Here is a 23233-nt window from a genome sequence, read left to right on the forward strand (position 1 = left end):
TTACCCTCTTAACGAAGCAGAAGCTCCAAAACCAAACCTGGAATATTTCAGTGCAGCAAATGAGCTGCTGCAGTTGGTTCAGGTCTATTCCCCCGACCCTGGCCTCCAGCCCCATACCAATATCCAAAATGACTTTGGGGATGTTTGCTTCATTACAATACACTCCTCCTCATCCAAATCCTCATTGTGCATGTTGTTCTGGTGCTGGACGACCCTGCTGGGACTCGGTTAATGAGAGGAACGACACGTCTCTCAACGTCCTGTCTGGACAGGTCTGCATTTCTTTACTTCTGCTTATGATCCAACTAAAGCTGAATAATGAATTGCATTCATCATGGACAGACACATACACACAAACACACACCCCTTACTTGTCCAGAGTGAGACCTTGTATTTTAATAATACAGCACTTACAGAACATAAACCATGCACCGCAGTACATGCACTTCTCATTTTCTTTAAAAGGGGCAGGTTTTACTGTTTTAGCATGCACACAAAAAGGAACAAATATAATAATATTAGAATAAATTTTGCTTCCAAAAGCTAAGTGGCATCAGCAGACAACACTGTGCTCACAGTAATCATCTCCCCTCAACCTCTGTATGCAATCATCCTCATCGTCATATTCATTTCACGTACCCAAAGAGACCAACACATCCACTTTCCCAGAGCCAGTACAGGTGGCAGAAAACCTATTTGATTTTGAAATGCACCTAAGACGAAATATCCCTGCAGATAATGGAACAGATGGAGATGGAACAGAGGCTGGAGACATACAGACTGGGGAGCTGGGACATCTGGATGTTGGATGGTCTTTGTGTTGTGTATAAATGCCACATTTGAAGGGACAGGAGAGGGGAGGGCTTCAGGTTCCCAGTCAGCATCCATACTAGCGGCACTTTAATCCTGCAGTGAATCTAAGTAGGCGTGGACCTGGCAAGGTGCATCCAGAAAGTATTCACAGTGCATCACACTTCCACATTTTGTAATGTTACAAAATTATTCAGAAAAGGATTAAAATGCACTTCTCAGAACTCTTCACTCAACATCCCATAATGACAATGTGAAAAACTTTATATTTATATTAATTAAATAAATAAATAAATACTATTCGCAGCCATGAAGCTCAAATTTCTCCTGGTCATCCTTGAGATGTTTCTGCAGGTTAATTGGAGTCCACCTCTGGAAATCCACCATCAGGCCTCTATGGTAGAGTGGCCAGAGGGAAGACACTCCTTGGTAAAAGGCAAATGGCAGCCTGCCTGGAGCTTGCCAAAAGGCACATGGGGAAACTAAATTATCTGGTATTTGTTGTGAATGCCAGGCATCACGTTTGGAGGAAACCAGGCACCGCTCATCACCAGGCCATTACCATCCCTACAGTGAAGCATGGTGGTGGCAGCATCATGTGTTTCATCTGCATGAACTGGAAGACTAGCCAGGATAGAGGGAAAGATACTGCTGCAATTTACTGGATGAAAATCCGATCCAGAGCGCTTTTGAAATGTTCATCTTTCAGCAGGACAACGACCCTAAGCGCACAGCCAAGATATCAAAGGAGTGGCTTCAGGACAACTCTGAATTTCATTGAGTGGGCCAGCCAGAGCCCAGACTCTGGAGAGATTTTAAAGTGGCTGTGCACTGATGCTTCCCATCCAGCCTGATGGAGCTTGAGAGGTGCTGCAAAGGGGAATGGTCCAAACTGGCCAAGGATAGGTGTACCAAGCTTGATCATATTCAAAAACACTTGTGTGATTTCTCTTTTCATTTTTTTCTATACATTTGCCAAAATCTCAAGTAATTTTTTTTATGTTGTCATTATGGGGTGGTGTGTGGTGTGGGGTGTAGAATTCTGAGGGGAAAAACTGCATTTAATCTATTTTATACAGCTATAACATGAGAATTCAATAAACTGTCTCTCCCACTATCATTATATTGCATAAGATCGGGAAAGTTCACGGGATACAAAATCGGTGATGATTTTTAAACCTCTTTGGAAGCTTTAGTTGTTAAAATTTTGTGATATAGCTTTATTCCCCTTTAATAAAACATTTGCCATGTGAGGTATTGCAGCTGGAAATCCAGAACTCTAAAGGTTGAGAGAAATGTCCTTGCACAGTGACAGATGAATCTTTGCACCTTGCGGTTCTCACCCCTGCACTACCAGACATTTTTTTGTTTTATGAATGCATTAAATTGGAAGTGCCTGCTCACGATGGTCAATACAATATTTCATCAATATCATTAGTGACTTATCACTTGTAGGCTTCATTAACATTAACCTAAAGCCATAATATTTTTGCAGCACGTGTCAGGAGTTGCACAGCGTGCTTCTTTATGACCGCAGCTGGTCTGTGTCGCATGAGGATTTATGGCTGGTTAGGTGAGCGGCGTGATGATGAGCGGGCTGCAGGGGTGGCCGCAGGCCTGGAGATGATAAAAGTGTATTTAGAGTCCCACCGCTGCTCCACCTTTCAGCCTGGGGTTAATGGCAGGAAGCTGATCACTTAAAAAGGTCTGGATAATGCACAGAGGTGAGAGCTATAACCAGAATATGTGTGTGAGTGGGTTTGAGTACTCTATATATGTATATACTTGACATGATAAAGCATTGTACACAGAAATCTGGGCCTTTATTGTATACTTGGCAGGGTGCAAAAGCGGTAGAACCTATCAAGGTAGAACCTTGATAATCACACCAGATCATCTTCAAAATTCATGTACAAAGTCAATCTCCGGAATGCATGTGCAGTTGGCCAAGATGGTTTCAGGTTTCATGTAGTGTTTCCTATTGCAGAGTAACTGTGTACAACTCATTAAATACAACAACACTCACAGAAATTTGGCTATACAAGCATATATTTCTGTGCTAATACAAGATGATCCCTGTTTTTTTAAGACTTGTTACCAAATATATTTTATGCCATGTATCAGTATTCCTTTTGTCGATTTTTCAAGTGTAATGAAAAAAATGTCTGCATATATATATATTTATATACACACACACACACACACACACACACACACACACACACACACATACTTATGTATATGCCAACAAGGCCCTAAGCCACAGTGCCCAAGAGCCACGCCCAGAGAAGTGCCTACCTGTCCTCCATCAATCAAGGCTCATCATGGCATTTATGCACGCTCTGTTGAGCTATACTAATGTTATCCCAGAGAGAGGAGGGGAGAGAGAGTAACAGGATCCGAGAGCGAAGGAGAGAGCGTGGACGGTGGCCATCATTAATCAATATGTTGGGCTTTATTTGTGATAATTCATCATGACACAATATTAATGGGCTGCTGTGCCCTTCAGAGGTGAGGCTCATGCAAATGAACGAAGGAAGCAATTAACTTCAGAGCGACGTGCAGACGATTATTAATGACAAGGATATGTCAATTACCGCTCCCAATAAAGAGAGACAGGAACTGAGGGCGGGCGCCGTCGAGCCCTTTACAACCCCTCCCCCAGGGCGGGGTTATGACCGTCTGTACACTCTCAGACAGGGACACAAAATGCCACCTGTCTGAGCCTCCAAAATAAAACTCATCAATACCTTACCAAGCAGACAGCGCCTGCCGTATGGGCCATCTACGATGTGGGATGGTATAACTAGATTATACGTACCCTGTACCCAGACTCTGGATTTATCTGACAAAGATCATTAATGAATGTCAGTCACTGTTGGGTTATTTCTAGTGTGTGTGTGTGTGTGTGTGTGTGTTTGGACTCACAGGCCGTTACTGTGTCCTGATATTATTGGTCGTGGCAGAGAAATGCCCCTCACAGTACACAGAGAGGTCATCATTTTCACTGTCACTTTACATTACCACACACATTACTTCAGTGTGTACAAAACATTTCCCTAATGGAGTGTGGATCTCTCTCTTTCTGTCCAACCCCCCTCTTCCTCCATCACTCTGTACACAAACACTCAGTCATTTACTGTCACACAGTTTATCTTACTGGGTTCAACTTGCCCTCTTTCGCCAGTTCTTGTTCTCTCTCTGGCTCTGTGGCACAGGGATGATGAATGGGACTTTAAGGTAGCCGTGGACCACTGGGTTTACTCCAGGAGGCTACTGCAACCGTGGACACAGTCATAATGAAGGGTAGTGAACTGTAATTAAAGGTGGCCCTCCGGTGAGCGCAGTAGACCACTTGCTGCCGTTTAAGCAGCAACTGTCCCTGCCCACCCACATGCACACAACCCGCAATGCATCACCGCAGCGTGCAGATCTGGCCAAATGTCGTTAAAATTGCGAGTGTGAATTAAAATCAGAACGAGCACAAATCAGAGCCAAACACGGAGCCAGAACACGTAATAAATGGGCTGAAATGTTCCTGGGAGAGGGTGAGGAAAATGAAGGTGCATTTAGACAAACATATGCAGAGTAATGAGCGGACTCCCCAGCGTTTAACAAGGTCTGCGCTCCAACCTCCGCCACGTCACCCCGCTAAGACACATTAGCACCGCGCATCCCACCACCTCAGTCCTGGGCCATGAATATGCACCACCTTAAAAATGAGACAGATTCTGCAAACAGCACCCCAGCAGTGAATAAACACAAACTATCCATCACGGGCCCGTGAAAAATTAATGAGCGGCCAATCTGACACACGCTCACGCGGCAGGGGTTCAGGACAGGAGCCAAGGGGTGAGGACAAATTACCCGGTTTTATTTTAAGGAAACTTCACGTGCACCTGGGACAGGGCTTCCTAACAGAATCAAATGACGGTCAGTTTTCGGACTACGATATCAAAAAGACAAAAGTCAAGTGCTGGATTTCCAAGTTGTTATAATCGTCAGTGTAAGAGAGAATAGTTTGATATTTATCTGGGTTGAAAGCAATAAATTGCTAAGATGGCTGGAGAAATAGCAGTAACACGATTAGAGTAGCAGAGTACCATCCTGAGACACATCTTCAGCTTTAGAGTTTGTTTTCTATTTTTCTAGTGTCTGTATGGGGCTTGAGGCTGGGTGAAGAGCACATATCGGAAGTGCAGGACAAGCCACAGAGCACAAAAAACTAATACTGTGGGTGTGTAAAGCAACACATAATGTTTTTTTACTAAAACATGACATTTGGTTTCTCATTCTTATTTTGAAACGTTTTATTATATTGATTCTTGGCATGCATAGTTTGGTAATATTAAGGGTGTTTTTTCCTTTACAATTTTAAATGAAAATTGATAGAAATGTATAATGTTTGAATATTTTTGTGGTGCAAACTGGAGAAAAAAATAGGCACACAAGACAATGTTTCATGACATGAATACCAGATTCTAATGTAATGTTACCGCTTAATAGTGTTTAAAAAATAATAATAATTTTAAGCATAATTTAAAAAAAATGGTGAACAAAAAACAATAACTGGGAATTAACAAACATTTTTCACCTATACTTTCACCTTTCATTTTGGGATCAAAGTGACCTATGGCAGTGTGTTACATCATCTAGTGGAAGTGGGGTACCAAAAAAACTGGCAAGGGAATCTCTACATTACAATTTACTTAATTGAAAATGATTATAAATTGATCCATTCATAAAAAGTGTGGGCCATATGGCTCACTAACCTCACAGTAATTGACATGCAATAGTTATATACTGAGATTTGCTGTAGCGTTGTATGTTTGATGTGTTATAATAAATGTATTATTAAAATAAAATTACATTAAATTACTTACACTACAGAAGCTAAGCTCTGTAGTGATCCAGCAATGTTATGAAGAAAACAGTACTTTAGAAACTGTAGCTCCTGAAAAACAATTCACACTAAGCACACTAAGCAGCATAGACGCTGATCTAATAAAGGACATAAGTGGTACTGAAAGCTAATCTGAGTGCCCTTTTAATGCCGTATGCAACACAATGACATGTGCGCACACTGGCCTTTGAACGCCGTTTTAGAGAGTTTTCCACTCATTTTATCCACTTAATTTGCTGTCTGGGACACTTACGGCATTTCAGGTCAGTTTGTGCCGGTCTGAACAATTTACATAGACACCGGTGTCACAAATAAAACTTTTTTTTATATACAAATAAACACATCAAAGTGGCTTTAGAATAATCCTGGTACAACCTCCAGGTACAACCATTAAAGAGAGGCAGTATGTAAATTACTGAGATCATTCTGAGCATAAACTGCTTTTCTTTTCTTTTTTTTACTTTATGTGCTACACCCCAATCTACTGTTATAACCCATTAAACAGGTTGCACATCTCTTGCTTAGGAAGATACACTGAAAACAAAAATGACAAAATAATACAATGGCTCCTTTGATAGTGCAACATGAAACATTTTGTCCAGTCACTGGTGTACAATAATGTAAGAAACAAAAGCAGAGCCCATCTTTTAACACACAGGGTTCCACACACACATGGCCATGCAGCACACTGTCCTTGGAGGGCCTGACATGTATAGGTCAGTCAGAATCTGTGACCTTCTTGCTTTATTACACTCCAAAGCTCAGAAACCAGACTCTGATGGACATCCAATGGGACATGGACCAATCAGGAAACAACATGTCTGTCTGTAATACAGCAGCATTCCCCCAGCTGTCCTGCGGTCAGGTGAAAGCACCTGCTGACCAGAGGCTGGGCAGCGTTGGCCGGAGTTAATCTTTAAATTCCCCCCTCCCGCCTCTCGCTCACACATAAACCAATATTGCCTGGCCATCCCCAGCCGGGCTCAGGCCCAATAAAGGCTCTAACTCTCAGGAAAACACACTGAAGCACTTCTGACACCTCAGGGCTCCCCAGTGCACCCTGGGTACATGGCTGATCCCGGGCCGAGGCCAGGGGAAAGTTTGTTGCCCTTCGCTTTGTGTTTTCTTTCAGGTCCGGGAGACAAAATGAGGGCTTAACCTGTAATGTGCTCTACAGGTCCCCTGGTGGCCGTTGAGCGTTTAGTGTCTGGAAATTAGAGCAGTGCCTCGCTCTCGCTCTCTCTTTCTCCCTCTCTCCCTCCACTCTCCTCTGCTGAGACTGCGAGCCCAATGCTGCTCTGCAGCACAGGCTGAAGGTCCCCAGCCTGCAGCAGCCATGCGGCTACATCTCTTCACCGCAGACTTTAAATGTCCTTTCATTAAACATCGCAACTTCAGTTCAACATCAGTCTGTGCTGAAAGGAAGACAGTGATATTACAATAGACCAATTGCTGGAACACACTGGTCCCAAATAGATCTAAACATGAGGGATGCGGTGTCTAAATTGACTATGAACAGACATTTTTTTCAGACCACAGCCATCACTAAGTAATTATCATAATAAACTAACATAATAATTAACCATCAGACAAGTCTCACCATTATAACCACTTATTAATAATAATGCAATAATGTCAAGAAAGAAAACGACTGCTAATACACAGACAATCACAACAATAAAAGCAGGCAAATGAGGAGCAGGAAAACCATCGAGCATTTTTCCCCACCTCAAGCACCATGAAGCAAAGGAGTTTGACGTTCCTTTAAATTAATCCCCCTCATAATCTGCAACAAATCACGGCCCTCTAACAAACACCGCACTGTGTTTAATCTGCCGCTTCCCTGCCTCATGCTATTGTTCCCGATGCGGGGATTATCTTGCAGACCCAGAAGCGTGGTGATGCCTCCAGTGTCCGGCGGCTCCTGAGCCGCTCGTTTACACCCTGGTAAATACGCGGCGGAGTCAACCAGCAAATTAAGACGCAGCCACCTCCCCGGAACACACCCGCTTTCTGGTGATCACCTTGCCTGAGGGCAGCTGCCTCTCAGAGGCACTGCCTCCATCCATCACCCCGGTGCATTCAGCACAGAGCGCCTGATCATTATGGATCACAAGAAATTACTAAATCAGCTTTGAAAAAAAATAAAAAAGGCGCCTGTATCCAGCGCCTTGGACTGGGGTCCCAAGCAGTGTGTGTCAGCGTGGTTAAGGGCTGCCTATGACACGTTTTGACTCTTTCTTCATTACAGTCAACCTTCATACTCCTCTAACTGCTCAAATATTTCTGGTCCTCTCTCTCAAACACACACTCACACCCATATTGAACAAATATGCTGAATAAGAGGTATAAAGAACACACACAGACAGCCAAAACACTAAAAAGGGGTTTGTTTTTCACTCTATTTATATCAGGCTGCATGAGGGAATAACTTTCACTGATATCGCTGCTGCAAAGGGATGAACGGGATGGATAACTACACCGTTTTTGAGGGATTTATGTGTTGCATGGACGTCACACACTTTCCAGAAGCTTTCAGCACAATGCAGCGACTCCAAACATCTTTGAAATTGCAGGGTCAGCAAGTATGCGGAGCCCTCCTCTTACAGCAAAGGCAAAACCCTCCTGGAATGAATAAATGAACGGATGAATGAAAGGCAAGTGAGGCTGAGTTGAAAGCATCGGCCCGCTTGACCTTTGACCCCCAGCCCATCATTAAGCACTAGAGTAGAGGGCTGAGGCACCCTCTCAGCACACACCACTCCGGTCAGGGGTCATGCAGGCGTCAAGAATCAGAAAAAAAAGAAAGTCACGTAGTGCAGTGCCCGTCTCAGCTGATGCCACTTCAGAAGCTGGGTCTGCTTCAAAATCCCACCTGTCCTACGGTTACCGACCTTAAAGATTTTGAGGACATCTCAAATTCTGCATACGGAGCAAAATATGGATGAAAGGGGCTGCTTCAATCCAATTAAAATCATTCCAACATGACGTTATTTTGTTAGTTGTGATATCAGGGACTGTAGTCTTCCAGGACATAAAGATCAATTTACATGCAATGCTGTAAAAAATACACAAATTTCAACCTCACTAGTAATATTGGAGAATTGAAGAATATAAAGAACACATTTCACACATGTGAGAAATGAATGTAGGATGTTTTAATAGAATCTTCATTTTAGATAGTTGTCTATTTAAAGATTAATTTTACTACTATTTAAAGATTAATTTTTACTCATTACGAATAGTTCGCTCAGACACTGAATTCTGGCAGCTGGAATGAGAAGCAGTGAGTGATTCCTTCCCTGTTACTGAGTCACAAACAAAGGACACCCAGAGAGCAAGAGGGTCACAGCAGCTCCGCTCTAAAAGAGCAGCCCGGCGGCCCTCCAGGGCACTCATGAATACCCGTGGTCAGCACTTCAGATGTGTCACTTCCTGTACCCATCCACAGACCTTCACTTGGCATCAAGTCTACCCTCCAAACCGGCTGTCAACATGACAGAGGACGTTAACGTGCACGGCCTCGTGGGCCACTCTCCCAAACAAATCTCCCTCTCCAAACAACTTTAGGGCAAGAAAGGGATCTTGTGCATGATAGAAAAGAACAGAAAAGAAGAAACGCCACATGGAGAGTAAACGGGCTGCTCCATGTCTCTATGTTCTTCCATTTAAATCACACAGGGCTAATTGGATATCAAAAAAATCAGTGAGACAAATAAATGGAAAAAACAAAAACCGCAACAGCAGCCACAACAGCTTTCACAGTTCTCACGTGTACACTGCAGGTGCTTTTGTGGTTCTGATGGTGACAAGGACTACATATAACTGATCTGAACACCTGTTGGAGGATTTAGACCTCCACCACCACCGCCACAACAACAAATGAGGCGAGGTCATTTTGGAAGAATGGTGTCCATCCTCCAGTAGAGTAACTGAGACTGGAGAATCTGTGAAAAGGAGCACTGAAGCATGTCCTGTGGACCCAACACATAACTGAGACACTTTGTTTTCTTTAAATTGCTACCCAGCTATAGCTGCTCCTCTCTGAGCAGTACAATATAACGGTGAATCCACACTTACATTCAGCATGTTATCTAAACTGACAATGACCAGGGTTAAGATTACAGTGCACCATTATCAAGGGTCTTATCACAAAATAGGGTATTTAGTTGCATTTAGGCCTGTGGTCTGGATTTCAGGACACGGTACCTTTATCCACGTTTATCTGTCTGGACTCTCCATTCAGCTGTCAGACAGGCGACCTTCTGCTCATTTACCTGCCAGTCCGTCTGGCTGCCTCGGCCCCTCGGCTGCGTTCCGGCACACAATGAGGCACGCACAGCGGATGACGGGGCCATTCTGAGTCACGCTCCGCTCCAGACTCGCACAGAGCACCGCCGCCTTGTCCGGGCTGCAGCGCACCCGCTCAGCATCCAACTTTCATCTTCACACAGAGTTGGCTGCGCTCTTCTACTCAGCATGGGTCTTCATTAAAGCCCCCTCTTCCCAATCCACACCAAAAAAAAAACCTCTCAAAACATTCCCGCCAGGGGTGCAATCCACTGTGTTTCATCTTTCGGAATATCACCCAAAATATGCCATTTTTTCTATAATTTTTTTTTTTTTTAAATAAGCTGCTTTAGCTCAATTATTCTGCAAAAGCTTACTTACTGTAGCAATTAGAAGTAGCAATCTTTTTGTTTTGTTGCTATTTTAATTGGTTGCTTCGCATGTTAATGCGTGTTTGGTGCATTAGCACGGCGAACCGTGTTGAACAAAACACATTCTGTGGTCATTTGGGCTCAATAAATGACAATGGCCCTCACTTACAGTAAACGGCGAATGAAAACAGAATATTATTTAATTACGCCGAGCCATCCTCCACCGTCTGGCCCAATTTAATATGTTTTGCCACATTAGAAAATAAAGTTTTCTGAGCTCTAACATATTTTTTCAACCCTCAGTGGACAGGAGGCTCACCCTAATTGGTTCCCAAGCATACCCTCACATCCTCAGCCCGCACCGGTCACGTTCGTTCCCCCTACATCATAAAAACCATTTCACAAAACAAGGGAAACATGATAACATGAGGCGAGGTGAGCAATTAACATGATTACAAAGTGGCTCATTAGCATTTGAGATCGGAAAAAAAAATTTTTTGTGTTGAACGTATTTAGATGAGAAGGTGGTGAAAGACGTCCGCTCAGCGGCGATGGGACTAGACTTGAAAAATTCAGCTCCCAGGGGAAACCATTACACTCCACTCCCGGGACCGAGAATCAAAGATAAGCAGAATTTTACAGGCAATCAAGAAAACTAAATCACACCAGCGCGCGGCGTGCAAACACACTCACAAACACATCACATTGGAGGTTAACCAGCAGCTTAACCTGCCAGTAATGGCAACACTTCACGTCTGAAGATGCAGTGCATATCATTAGGTGTAGATTGTAGACGCTTTTTTTTCCTTCAATAAAAGGACCCAGAGGTCACCAAAAGTCCTTGCATGCGGCGTACAGCTGAGGAAACGACTCGGACCTAAAGCACTGCCTGGACAGTGACTGAGCAATGACTCAAGTCTCCCAGATCTAGAGAAAATGAACTGCTACTAAAATAGCAATTTACAACAACAAAAAGGAAGAAAAAAAATATATATATATGTGTGTGTGTGTGTGTGTGTGTGTGTATATATATATATGTGCCTGATCCAGGGTGAACTTGAGTACTTCATAACACATTCACATAACTTTTTGGCCAATTCACTGTGCATCTTTACATCCATCCCTACTTTCCAGATACATCCCAAATAACTATGCAAAATAGTTCCCTACTAGTCATTTGATGGTGAACAGCAAGCTGGGGCTGTAACAACGAGGAAAACGCCCTGAAACGAAGGAACCGAGGCACTGAACCAAGATCCTGTGCTTTTATTTGCGCTGGAGCACAGCTGCTCTTTAATACCTGCCCAGGTTTACTGCTGCCTCATCGCAGGCCATAAACACTGCCCACACCACAAACCCCATAACGAGGAGGAACGGTGATCTTAGCGTGGAACGCTCTCGTTATGTAATTATTTATCTGTTGCCCTTCGGTTCTAAATTCCCGTAACGAGGTTGGGCACACCTGGGGGTAAGTGGCTGTGACACGGACTGCGGCAGTACCGAAAGCAGGAGACGGGGTTGTGCGACGCAGCGGCTGGAGCTCCCGGTTCCTTCCACAGTCCAAAGATGTGCCGGTTAGGAGCAGTGGTAAATTTGGCCTGACCTGGACAGAGGTGCGAATGTATTTGAGAGAGCAGCTACACCTGATGATGGATGGCCCCAGTTTAATAGGGGTTAAAGCAGGCCTGGCTGCCCTCTCCTGAAATACTGGGAATGTAGCACAACAATACTCAGTACACTAGACTGGACAACAATAATGAACAGTATATGCAATTAGTAATAATGCATATATAGGTTTAATATACAGGCCAAAAGTTTGGACACACCTTCTCATTCAATGTTTTTTCTTTATTTTCATGACCATTTACATGGGTAGATTGTCACTGAAGGCATCAAAACTATGAATGAACACATGTGGAGTTATGTACTTAACAAAAAAAGGTAACTAAAAACATGTTTTATATTCTAGTTTCTTCAAAATAGCCACCCTTTGCTCTGATTACTTGGCATTCTCTCGATGAGCTTCAAGAGGTCGTCTTCTGAAATGGTTTTCCAACAGTCTTGAAGGAGTTCCCAGAGGTGTTTAGCACTTGTTGGTCTCTTTGCCTTCACTCTGCGGTCCAGCTCACCCCAAACCATCTCGATTGGGTTCGACCTGAACTGTGGAGGTCAGGTCTCCACTTTTTGTTAATTACATAACTCCACATGTGTTCATTCGTAGTTTTGATGCCTTTAGTGAGAATCTACCAACGTAAATGGTCATGAAAATAAAAAAAACACATTGAATGAGAAGGGGTGTCCAAACTTTTGGCCTGTACTGTATGTGTATGCATTAGGTATCAATATTGCACAAAATTACATCTTGTTCTGATGGACACTGCATTATATTTTTTAATTATCTGGCAGCCATAATGGAACGCTGACCTGGAAGTAAATATGATGACCTGCCATAGGTTTTGGAGGGGTGTCTCCAGAACACATAACTTCATCAACATGGGAGCGTGTGAAGGCACAGTTCATCCTTCATTGTAAAGACTAATTCCCTTGACCTGTCCTCTCCAAGACCTATTAATATCACTTCACACCAACAAAATTTATTCTTATATCATGACCACCATTTTTCACCCTGGAATTCCCACCTTTTGGGCCTCATTCAATATTCCAATTCAATACTTTTTAATCAGAAAAGTCAAATGCTTCCTTGATAAAGCCTTTCAGACGCTTACTCATCTACTTACATTTTGCACATTTTGGAAATGAAAATGCAAATGAGAATTAGTCTCAACACATCACCAGACACTGTACAACTCTTTTCAATTAGTCACACTGGAACTGCAATCAGCGACTATTTATTTGCATTTTTGTTTCCATGACTGATCACTTTTTCTCTGTTGTCGTTTATTTTTGCCATTGCTGCCGGTTTAACGGGGTTTTAACGGCAGAACCGTTGCCTGTAGACAGCCTCTGACTTGTACCAGTGAAAGCCACTTGCAGCGTTTATTAAAATTAGGCCTGATCTGGAACTGTCGGTACTGACGAATTATCCAAGCTGGAAAGGGCTTTGTTCAATTAGATATTTCAGGGGGGTTTAAAATGCTTTAGATTCCCTGTAATCTACAGGCATCCTGTAATTAATCAACTAATTCGCAGTCTCTGGATGGAGGTAATTAAACCGCTGGTAATAGCTTATTCTTTCTGCTCCAGCACCTACATTTCATTTGTTTATTTTCTCAGAGTCATAAATCTGGGCAGACGTCAGGAGCGGCACAATATTAGTGCAATAATCAAAGTTAATTATCAGACTCCCTCACCCCCCCCCCCTTTATACCACCCGCTCTGAGCCCTAATAACCGCCTCTATCGCCGGGATCAGATGCCGGCCTCTAGTCCATTTTACAGTGTTCGGGGGAGGAGGAAGGAATGACAATTAAAATGGAGAACTGAAAGCATGTGATAGGAAAAAGAGAATATTAAACAAAAGGTATAGGGATGAATATTTAGTCAGCTACAGTAAATACGGCACTAGGAAAAAAGCCTGGACTAAAGCACCTTGTCTGAAGAAAGATTATTAAAATGAACATAGGCCAACAAACAGCCAGTATGTGAGGCTGTGTATGTGTGAGAGAGAGAATTCTATAAGAATGTAAGAATGTATGTTTGTTCTTCATATGAAAGGAAAATGCAACAAATCTTTTGTAGATCCTTATTTCCAAAATAGGCTAAATATTTCATTTTTGAAAGTGAAGTGATTGTCATTGTGAAACACTGCAGCACAGCACACGGTGACACAACAAAATGTGTCCTCTGCTTTTAACCATCACCCTTGGTGAGCAGTGGGCAGGCATGAAAGGAGCAGTGTGTGGGGACGGTGCTTTGCTCAGTGGCACCTCAGTGGCACCTTGGAGGATCAGGATTCAAACCACTCGAGTCACCACTGCCCTGTTAAATTATCAAAAATGTATTGCCCATGTGATGCAGGTCGATTTCTGACCACTACTGACCGTATATATTGTCTGGAGTGACGCTGACGTCAGGATTTTCATTCATGATCAGATGAACATGCAGTCTACGTGTGCAGGGTCAGTGTTTTTTCGGTGAAGACGGTGAGTGAATGTGTGTGTACTCACCCATTCCTGTCTGATCAGGTCCACTGCTTTGTCGGCACGACTTTTGTTTCGGCACGCCAGGATGACATGGGCCCCATGCAGCGCAAAAGACCTCGCAGTCTCGAAACCTGCCACAGTTACAACAGCACAAGCATGAGCCAGACATTCCCAGTTTTCAGATTTGCCATATTACTTCAGATAAATTTACACCATGCGCATAAGGGAGTGGGCAGTGAAATCCATATCTGAAGGAGATACGCAGACCCATCACTCAATAAGACATGGGCTCGTCTTTAAGGCAGCTAATCGAGCTGCTCACCACTGATGAAAATGATTGAATTAAAGCGCTTCAGGACTCAGGATGGCCGCGCGTGGGAAATGTGGAAAACTCCCAAAGCAAGCATGCTCAGAAGATTCTGCTAGTCACATTGCCACGGTGGTCTAAAGTCTGAGAAATGGAGAGAAAAATAAAAACAGAGAGGAGACCGAGTGGCCGATCTTAGCTAAATTTCTGGTAGTCTGACTAACATCAAAGAAAAAGCGATAAACCATGGAGACATTTTCCCCATCAGACAATGTCTGATAGGCTGTGGTCTACGACGTGATGTAGTTCCCGTGCTCAAGATAAAAATTCAACCCATACCAGTCAACCTAAAAGAAAAGGGAGATAGACTGAAGTCAATTTTCCAAGCCTGAATGGCCCCTTAAAACCAAAACTTTTAAAGTTTCAAATTTATATTCACTCACGAACGATTTCAAGTAAAATGTTTTGTTTTTTTTAAGCGTTAAACTATTGTACTTAAAAAGGGTTCAATTACAGTAACACACATAGCATGGTCGCTAAAATACAAATGTGTCTCAAGTTTTCAGAAACAAACACTGTGAAAGAAAAGACTCATGCTCAAGATACCGGTACCTGGGCGAGAAGTGGCTATTTACCGAAAGTAAGTGAACGAAATATACATTTGTTTAGCAGAGGCTAATGTGGTTAGCTGCATTAGCCTCTGCTAAACAAATGTATATTTCGTTCATAAAAAAACCGCAAGTGATGCCCGATACTGGATTCAGGGTGATTTAATCTCAGATTCAATGCTGCTCCAAAGGATAAACTATATATTTGCTCAAATAGATAAAATGGTCTTTAAAAAAAGTTTTTTTCTGTGTGTGTGCGTCTAAAGTTTGATGAAAACTACATGAAAGTTAATGTCGATAAAACAGTGGTTTTTAATTCGGTAAATTTAAACATTTAAAACATGTGACTTTGGCCATTCACACGCTCATGATGAGCATAGCATAGTCTTTGTCTCTCCCCTTAATTTGATAAATCAGCAGCATCGCGATGTTGTCATGAAGTTCAGTATTTTGTGTTTAAATGGATTTCCCGTCACCAGATGAATCCAAGTCGAATATAACATCTGTGCGGACCCCACTCCAACCTGCCCAAGTCTGCTGTCGGGTTCTGCTGTGACCTCTGCCCCCAAAACTCTGGTAGAACATCTTATGCCGCCGTGGCTCCTAGCTCACCTGACAGGCCAGCGCGTCTCCCAGGGCTACTGCCTGTTAAACAGCCCTAAACTCAACATGAGCACGGCCAACTCCTTCAAGTCCTGTTCGACAGCCAGGCTAATACCAGACCAACACAAGCGACGCAGGGAAGGATGCAAGACGTACCAGACAGCCTACATGACAACCCAGCACTGATCCTGAACGTTTAAAGCCATATCAGGTCTGCTTGGATGAAGTGCACGTGGTCTGCCAGCCATTCGGTAATAAGATGTAAAGTTATGCACCGGCTGAGGGTATGCACTATTAAAATATGGTGTTTGTATTTGTTATGCTTGACCATGCAAACCAAAGCATTTCGCCTCTAAAACGTACACACACACACACACACACACACACAGAGAGACACTCTGACACACAAACAAACTCCTGACTGATAGTCTGACCTAGCATCCATATGCAAACTAAGTAGGTCTGACAGTGGGGCACCGAGATTCGAAATGACAGACAGTTTGCATGATACCGTGGATTAAAATGAACCTTAATTAGATTATGCTTTAATCTGATTTTCATTAAAAGGCAAACTAGGGGCCCTAATTGTGACGCGAGTGCTAAAGAGTAATATCCATTAAAACTCAAAATTGGAGCAGGAATGGGGGCTCTTTCTGACAAGTGAAGCATGGAATTAAATTATATGACACCTTATTAGGAGTAATGGAAGGAACTTTTTGCGTTTGTGCAGAGGGTTGCTGTTAACACAGGAAGTGCAATCCAAAATAACAACAACGAAGGGGGAAATGCTGCTGTGGGTCACAGTTAGGACATCTGACAATATGAAATTTGATAAGATTTTTTTTAAGACTGTTCCAACTTTTAAAAAAAATTAACTATAACGGAGCCAGAAAAACAAATGCATTTCTGCCCTGAACCCAACTGATTCAAAGTGGACTGTAACAGATTGTTCCCAGGTCGTGTTACCACCTTGTAAAGCTGTGATGGTTGTTGAGCTCGGAATGGAAATTAATTGACGCCTGTGTTTTCCTTGATGGAAAACAAATTAAAACAGGCCAAACAACAACAGCAAGCCGCCGTGTAGCTATTATTTATGGAGAATAAGGGCACCCTGACATTAATGTTGCTGCCACGTTGGAGGCGTCGCTACACCAGGTTCGGCCGTGACCTCTCATTTCAGCTACAGGGTGTTTTCGCTCAGGGTTCAGGTGCTGGAACATTGCAGGGTCACTTGTCACTTGCAGACAAAATTCCTGAGGACTGGATGAATATGAACAGAAAGAAGATGAAGGAGCGCAGACATCTGGACAAGAACCATTCCACTGCACAGCATTCCATATAACAAAATATGGATTATGAACCAGGAGACCCAGGATCAAATCCCACTTACTACCATTGTGTCCCTGAGCAAGACACTTAACCCTAAATTGCTCCAGGGGTGGACTGTCCCTGTAACTCCTGATTGTAAGTCGCTCTGGATAAGGGCGTCTGATAAATGCCGTAAATGTAAAATATTGTTCAACAGTGAAAAAATTGTTAAATTATTAAAAATTCACTCTTGACTGGCTATTAAAATCGTTTGGTCTGATTACAGTTCTTTCAAAAAACGTAACTATTTAAGATAGAAACTAATTTCATGGGGAGGAGAGACATTCACAGCATTCATTAGATACCTGAAATGCAAGATGAAAAAAGAAAATCCAAGTCTGATGAGTAAAGTTTGTAAAATGATACTGTAGGTCTTGTTTTATTGCCTTAATGAAAAGCTTTTTGCAGAAGAGGGAATACCACAACATTCCAGTACGGCGGCGCAGAGCTGATTATATGGCAGGCGGTGGTGGGATCTCCAGCAAAGGCCTCTGATTTAGTGATTTCATGGTCTATTTATCTCAAACGGCCCACTGCTCCACATTACATTTTTCTGCTAATACACAGGTGTACAGGGTTACATAAATGCGATCACTAACGACGGGCACAGGGAAACTTGTTCTGTTCTGCTCGCCAACGCCGGCTGTGATTCCGCGTCCTGAAGCCACATTACATGAAAGTGTGGCAGAAAGATGTCAATCACGCAGCTCACGCTGTAGCATTCTGACCGAGGGCTGCAATGATAAGCCAGACTCAAAAGCCAGGTCTATCTAAAAGGGGGCAGAGGTGGCCTAGCGGGCAAGGAAGAGGACCTGTTATCGGAAGGTTGCCAGTTCGAATCGAGCCATGGCTGCCCACTGCTCACTAATGGTGATGGGTTAAATGCAGAGCACACATTTCATTGTGTTGCATTCACAATGACAATCAAGTGATCACCTTAAAGTGCAAATGTGTGGTCCTATCTGATTCCATTTTTTTTTTTTGCAAACACATCGGGAATTCTCATATTGTAATGTTTCTCAATTAATCAGACCTGCTTTTTTTTTATTATTATTTATAGGTCTGGCAACTTTAGAGTCCATGCCAGGTCTGTGGTCTTTTTTTAGGTGTTAATTTTTCTATTGAATTACACTCTGTGACCAGTGAAAATGAATAAAAAATGAAAATTTGCTGCTAAAAGCATGAGTTTACAATCCGACTGATAATATGAAAACACACCTATCGAGACAAATACCTATAGTAATCATACTAACCACACAGCAAATTTGCCAGTTTTCAGTCGGTACAACTGACACTAATCAAAGTTAATTCCACAGGTATCCTGATATCACAACAGCACATCAGTATTCTGGCAATGATGACTGCTCTCAGCTAGAGAACCATGGATACGTAGGCCATATCAGCACATTTTTGTTGGCATTAAATAATGGTGGGGACTTGGAATCCATTTTATGCTTAATGCTGAATGATGTGTTGGTCATTTGCGGTAGGTTTAAAATTCAAATAAGTAAACACTGTTATCAGAAATCAGTCAAATTTTTGATTTACATCTTTAGAGGAAACTGACGAAATCTTACAGCAATAGATTTTATCCAAAGTTGTTTTGTCAGAAATCACGACAAGTCAATATTGCAACTGAATTTAGATCTTTAAAGAGATCGCCTGAGATTTTTAAGAGACCTACAGCCATAGTGTAGTAACATGTAACAAGACTGTTTCATAACCACAGATGAACGAAGGCAATTACAAAGACATGCAGCCAGTGTTCGAGTGCAGCACAGCATCGCTACACTGCCGCTAAATAATGTAAGAAGCAATACTGCCAGTTTCGCCGCAGCCCGGGTTCCCTCCACGAGGCAATCTGTTACAATTAATTTCATCATAAGTGGTCACAAGTCATTTTTCTGTGTTCCTCAAGTGAGAGAGTCTTACTGAAAATTGTGGGGGAATTTATACCCTGAAGGAAAAGGTTCCAGCACTCTACACCCATTTTGCAGGTGTGTCATTTTTTCGGGCCAAAATGGCAAAAAAAAAAAAAGACCCTGTGTGTCTGCACGTCCACAGGGAAGCTCTTACTTCATCCATTAATAACAGCCAACTTTCATTTGTATTGTGAGGGTGTTGTCATCCTCCAAAGTGAAATGTATGGTTTGTAATTACAGGCGTGGAGGCGGCGGGGTTCCACCTGAGCAGGTCTGAACGCCTCCATTACCCCCCACCCCTGCCCCCGGCGACCTCAGCCATGCCATCCCTGACCCCCGGCGGCCGGCGCCAGGTCCCACCGCAATTTTTCATCGTGCCCTCCACCTGCACCAGTCACCTCGGCCCCCTCAGCTTCCTGCTTCCGACACACACATACACACACCCTCTAATCCACACCAAACCCTGCACAACGTGTCTATTTTTATAACACAGCGAGCGGAATAGACTGTAAAATGTAATATAAACTACTTGAGTTCACATGCTGACAAAAAAACTCACACATAAATGCATTTAAAACTCCCACACTCACAAACCAGATTCAAGCAGGCGGCCGCGTAATCGTTATCGAACATTTTATCCCCCAGTTGTAATTTTCTTGCATGTTACATCAGTTTTGGCTTGCATTGTGATTTTCATCCAAGGTTAATAAAGTTCAATAATTTGACTAACCAACCATATCTGGTATTCATTACACACCCAATAAACAGATTCATCAAAAAGGACATGAAATGCACGTTAAAAGCCTCAGATTCCATTTCCTGACCCGTTCCTGACTCAACAATAACAATCACCGCCCGAAACAGAAACCTTCCACCACCGGCCAAAGAACGGTTTTCCTGTAGAAAAGGTAAAATGTAAAACATACAGCCTGCCAATGCCTCCAGAACAATCTTTTTCTTCCATCTAATTCTCTATGGTATGAATTATGCATTTAACTGCACCCTCTGCCAGTTTAATGCATCGCTGCTCTTGTATTTAAAGGGGAGCCTTTATGCATACACAACAGCGCAGTAAATATAGGGGCCGCGATCGATTAAATGGCAGTTATGCTTAACAAATCAGACTCAATCTAATGATTGTCCCCAAAGAGCAGACTTAGCCCTCATAAACACAAAAAAGGGATGCACCGAGTCGCGATACGCATCTATTGCTCCAGAGAGAGGGTGCAAGATAGGGAGACTGAGAGAGAAGGCGTCCTAATGCTGCAAAAAGCAGAACTGAGATATAATACGAACTTTTGTTTCAGCAATGAACTGATTCATATTACTGTAAAACAACTTTCTTGCTGGTAAAAATATCCGAAATATATATTAGTAATATAGAACTTCCTCATCACTCACATGAAATACTGGGCACTCACAACCCAAGCAATTCAATACACAATAATACACACACATTAGGCATGTATTAGGCATGTGAGTAAAATTTGGCGCAAATATGATGCTTTTGCTCAGAAGGATTGCAAGGTAAGCTGTTCTACTCGCTAATCCAATGTGGTCTAGGATTGGGCAGCAAAATGAGACAAAAAAAAAAGTCATACTGTCACCAATCTCAACAGTGTTTACTGCAAATAATATGTAATAATATGTGCATACTAATTTGTATACATAGATCATTTATTAACAGTTATACGCTAAATTTTAATACATATTCTTTTCTGGAAATGCAAGAATATGCATATTTTGCATGAAATGCTGTTGCGGTTTTTTTTTTACTCCACAGTGTTTGCAGATATTACAACTAATGTTTTAACAAGCAAAACATTTCTTTATATTTCTAACAACCTGATCAAATTATCTGCGCTCATTCATCTCAGTCAGGGCATAAAAATGGTTTTGTGGGGGGGTGGATAGACACGGACACATATAGTGATAAATACATCCAGCTCACATACATTCATGTCCCGGGCCGCGCTGTCAGGAGTGTGTCAGCGAGGAGCCGACTCTCACCGCCGCCACGCGTCATACATCATGTTCAGGGTGTGACACCCCCAAGATCTGGCAACATTCCCAAATAAAAATAACCTCGTGCGGGCGGGTTATTTTTATTTAACTTACAAATGTTACCATTTTTCACCAGAGCCGGAGAGTTGGCGGCGGCAGTGCGAGAGCGGGCGCGGTGAAGGGCTGCGCTGACAGCGCCGCAGATGCACGCCTCAGACAGAGCTGTGGGAACGGTGTCACAGAGACATCATTAGGCGAGAGGTGAAGGGAGGTGGCAGGGATTCGCAATTATTTCGCTCTGTACGACAGACGTGCACCAGTAATGGGTTGGTTAGGAGCTCCGTCCATTTTGTGTGTGTATGTGTGTGTGTGTGCGCGTGTGTGTCTGTGAGACGTTTGCCACAATACGTATTAACAGCGGATGAGATGATGAAGATGAAGACTGCAGACAACCCTTCACTTAACAACCGATTCTTAACATTTTGCCGCTGTCATTTTTTTGTTACCGGCAATAAATTCCTGCGTGAGTGAAAGTGTGCATTTACTTATATCTTATATAGAAGCCAGGAATATTCACACAAGATGGAAATATATTCATTTTGATGAACAAAAAAATGCAAAATTGCAAATGCACAACTGAAAAGCAAAAACTGATTTGCTTTCAGTAACTGATGTTTAGGGGGCACAGTTATGACAGGTTACTGCAAAAATGTTGAGATAAGGGTGTGTGTGTGTATGTGTGTGTGTGTGTGCAGGCTAATTTAGTAAAGAACATAACCAATTATATATAAAAAAAAATTGCTATTTAAATATTCATTACAATTCGTGTGTATTCCAAATACAGTGTGCGCGGGGTTCAGAGTGGGAGTGCAGTGTTAAGAGTGTGTGAACAGACCGCGGGACGGTAAATAACTTTTAGCTGGTTCAATAGCGGAGAATTAAGGAAAGCGCACGAGTTGCTAATGGAAATGAATGGGAGGCATCAGCCGGGGTCAAGCGCTCCGCAGGATCAATGCAGAGTCCAGGTAGGCTGGAATACAGCAGGAACGGCCGTTGGCGGTGCCAGAGGAGCCGAGAGCAATGAGCAAAGGTGGCTACAAGTGAACATTAATTTCCATTACGCCGATTAAAGATGGCAAAGGGAGTCTTGCTGGGTTTTAAATGAACAAAAGAGAAATGCTAAACAGGAAGTCTAATGCGGTGCAAGCTGACTTTTCCACAGTGCTGTTGGCAAGCTTCACGTCCAAACTTAAATAAGCAAAAAAAAAAAGTCTACATAGTTACTCAACATTTTTTTTAAATTATATGACGCAAACATTTTATAAAAATTGCATTTATAGTTGTTAACTGACTTAAGCACATAAGTCATCTACATCAAAGCGAGAAGCTACAGCTATAAGTAAATGATTGAGAAAACATCATTGTTATGGAACAGGATTAAATGTTTAATTTATGTATTAAGCAAGAGTGAAGGACGCACAGCACTGTATCTTAGATGAGGAGTTTAGTTGTACTTGATAACGTTGTTAATAAACCGGACACTTGTGATGGAGCTTCTCTGCCATCTAGTGTACACAGAACTTTAAAGCAGCAACGCTCGGGATGAGAGTCCGGGTCACTCAGTCACTTCCTGACTTTAATGGGTGCAAAAGGCTGGTTCCTTAGTTCAAGTGAACCCACTTCTACCACTGAAGTCAGAAAAGCAGAGGGTGTCAGACATTGTGTAGAGGAAGCTCATGCTGCAGATATAGAAATAAAATAATTTAACTGAGGACTGGTGGAGTTGGGAATGGAGGAGGATGAATTTGTTAATTCATTAATCCATCTGAATAAAATGAATCACTTTAAATCACGTCAAACCAGGTATAATATGAAGATTTGAGTAGCTGTTTAAAATCCTCAAAGCAAACAATGCAATTTTTTAAGTGGTCATCTTTAGGGTAAT

The 23233-nt window shown here is 42.6% G+C and overlaps 1 protein-coding gene across 3 annotated transcripts in view; it reads right to left on the reverse strand.

The window, feature by feature from the left end:
* The window catches only part of wwox (WW domain containing oxidoreductase), a 180551-nt gene that overhangs the window by 154997 nt on the left and 2321 nt on the right, over positions 1–23233 (reverse strand). For all 3 annotated transcript variants that reach the window (XM_028957292.1, XM_028957291.1, XM_028957293.1), the window contains exon 5: positions 14501–14607. In XM_028957292.1, coding sequence (XP_028813125.1) covers positions 14501–14607 — 107 coding nt within the window. The remainder of the gene's footprint in view (positions 1–14500; positions 14608–23233) is intronic.

The sequence above is a fragment of the Denticeps clupeoides genome, chromosome 17, assembly GCF_900700375.1.
Source record: "Denticeps clupeoides chromosome 17, fDenClu1.1, whole genome shotgun sequence".
NCBI lineage: Eukaryota > Metazoa > Chordata > Actinopteri > Clupeiformes > Denticipitidae > Denticeps > Denticeps clupeoides.